The 2,464-nt window shown below is 43.1% G+C and overlaps 1 protein-coding gene across 1 annotated transcript in view; it reads right to left on the bottom strand.

Annotated features, from left to right (window-relative positions):
• Positions 1-383: 383 nt before the first annotated feature.
• LOC103375169 (mixed lineage kinase domain-like protein) overlaps positions 384-2,464 on the bottom strand; it is a 9,713-nt gene continuing 7,632 nt past the window's right edge. The window contains exons 6-8 of the mRNA XM_008305374.1: positions 880-964; positions 664-806; positions 384-450 (exon numbers count right to left, since the gene is read on the bottom strand). Of these exons, the coding sequence (XP_008303596.1) occupies positions 384-450; positions 664-806; positions 880-964 (295 nt within the window). The remainder of the gene's footprint in view (positions 451-663; positions 807-879; positions 965-2,464) is intronic.

Here is a 2,464-nt window from a genome sequence, read left to right as displayed (position 1 = left end):
TTTTTTTTATTATTATTCTTTTCAACCACAATTCAAAAGCAATGTCTTATTTCACTAAACTCTAATTTAGCAAATTTTTATTTATTACTACTTTTTTCAGTTTCTAGTTATTTGGGTGACTATTGTGAATTTTGCCTTTTCTTTAATGGAAGAGTATGAATACATCTGTGTGTTTGTCTTACAGCTGCAAAGGAGGCTGAACTACATCATAACCACTGTGTTGCGTGCATTCACCTTAATGTGAGAAAGTTGGTCACAAAAAATTTTAAAAAAAGAAACCAGTTAAATAAATATCTGTTTGCAGCAGTAGTAGAAAGCTAATCTTGTTGACTAGTAGGTAACATGTCAGTGACTGTACATTACTGTTGGAAAAACTGCAACCTTCAGAGCAGATCCACACCTTCAAAAGGCCTCCTACAGGTCGCAACTTCCCACAGGACGATTCCAAAGCTGAAAGACAACAAGTCAGACAGGAATGCTTTCTTTTTTTAAATTCCATAATCAATAATTGGATCGTACCATCTGTAGTAGGTTCTATTCACAGAACTAGTCACAACTATGAGCCACTGAATAGTCTGAGTGGCAGGATGCTGTTTGCGAGACATTCATTGTGAAATCATGTCCTGCTGGTTTTTTCAGCAGCAGCACTCGGTCGGTGCTCACCTGTACATCTCACACTCTTTGCTGTAGACGTGGTTGGTGTTGCCGAGCATCTGGGGAGAGGAGTAGTGCGGGGACCTGACGTCCTCGGCTTTGGTCTGCTTTTTTAGTGATGTCTCTGTTTTCGACAGCTCAAAACCTGCCAGCTGAGATCAACAACCACAGCGTTAATGTTGGTGTTGTGTGAGCTGGAAGTGATGCCACGCACGGACCTGATACCTTGATCTTGTAGCCTTCAGCCACCAGGAACTTGTAGCTGTTGATGTAGCCGTGAACGTTACTTTTTTCTTCTGTCTGGTGCAGTCTACGAGGCAAAGGCAGCACTCATTAGCACATTTTATTCTAAGCATGACATAGCAACCAAGTGACAGAGAAGGTTGGATTTGTAGCATCACCAACTCTGCAGCTCTGAGGAGCTCGTTAGCGTCTGTTAGCTCATAGTTACCAACAGCAAACAGACACAGTGAAGAAGAAAGGGGAACATCTAGCAGCTTAAGAATCTGATCAGATATTTTTCTGAGGAGCTGGTGGAAACCAAACTGATTGTTATTGCTGGCCTTAAACACAACAGCAGTTATACGATCGTGTTGCTCTATTTGCAGCTCATGACTCCTGAACCATATGAGGTTTTATATGGGATTCCTGAGATCAACANAGAAAGTCCAGATGTTTGTGTTCAAATGTAGGGATTAATACTCAAGTAAAGTACAGATACCTGCAACATCTACTTAAGTACAGGAACAAAGTATTTGTACTTTGTTACTTCCCCCCTCTGCCGTCTATGCAGCCCTCAGTGGCTTTAAGTTTAGGCTTCGCCACTGCACCTCTGTTGCCTACAATATAAATCTGAGTGTGTTTTCAGATACTTTTGGTGTCTGCAGTAATGCTCAGCACACTAAACCAGTAAAACCAGTGACTAAGCAGGCGGGTCCAAACCTTTGACTGGATCTGTATGTGTTTGCTGAAGTTGAGTTCACAGTCGTGTGTCTATCGTCTCCTCCATCTGAGCCACCACGCTGCGCAGTTTGTCCGCCAGCACTGCAGGAGAGAAACATCACCACTGATTTATTATCCAATAGAGGCTTTTCCCCCCAGTGCAGACAGCTCTCTGGACTTTAGTTGTTCTATTCTGTTTGTGGGAAAAGAAGAAGTCCACTGTATGTGAAGAAACCTGCGTACAGAAAGGTCATTAAAAATGGTCATTTACCTCCAGCAGATGGCCTCAGGAAGCTATCGTAGGCCCGGCAGGCGTCAATCAGCTGCCGCAGTGGCTTCGGACAGTCATTGGGAAGTGGTTCTAGATATCTCTCTTTGTACACTTTCTGATAAATTTCTTCATTGGAATAACCTGGAGGAAGTGTGAGAACTCTTTAAGAGCAGAAACAGAAGGTCCATAGTTAACGTAGCTGTGGTTTTAGTGATGGTGGTGCCGTGGCTCTATGGTTGGCAGTCTCAACAACTACTGGATGGATTCCCGTTAACAGTTGGTACACATGTTCCCTAAACCTCCTGCTGGTGATCTTCTGAAGCTTGAACACTTTGGTTTATGACCAAATACATGTAAAACAATGGCATCCCCATTAGCCTCTACTTTCTATTTGGTGCTCTTTCATAATTGTTAACAAGAGAGCAAAATTATTGTAGTGAAAATGTCCACCCCAGCATTCAGCTCATCCAAAGTGCAGCCTTTATCAGGGTCAGAACAGCCACTTTCAGGCTGTAGCAGTGATTGTTCACATCAGAGGTCAGCACGGTGGTTCAGTGGTGAGCACTGTAGCCCCACACCTCGGTTCAAATCTCTCTG

The sequence above is a fragment of the Stegastes partitus genome, unplaced genomic scaffold (genome assembly GCF_000690725.1).
Source record: "Stegastes partitus isolate 25-593 unplaced genomic scaffold, Stegastes_partitus-1.0.2 Scaffold2489, whole genome shotgun sequence".
NCBI classification, from domain to species: Eukaryota; Metazoa; Chordata; class Actinopteri; family Pomacentridae; genus Stegastes; species Stegastes partitus.
This window is presented reverse-complemented; position numbering and strand designations above follow the sequence as displayed.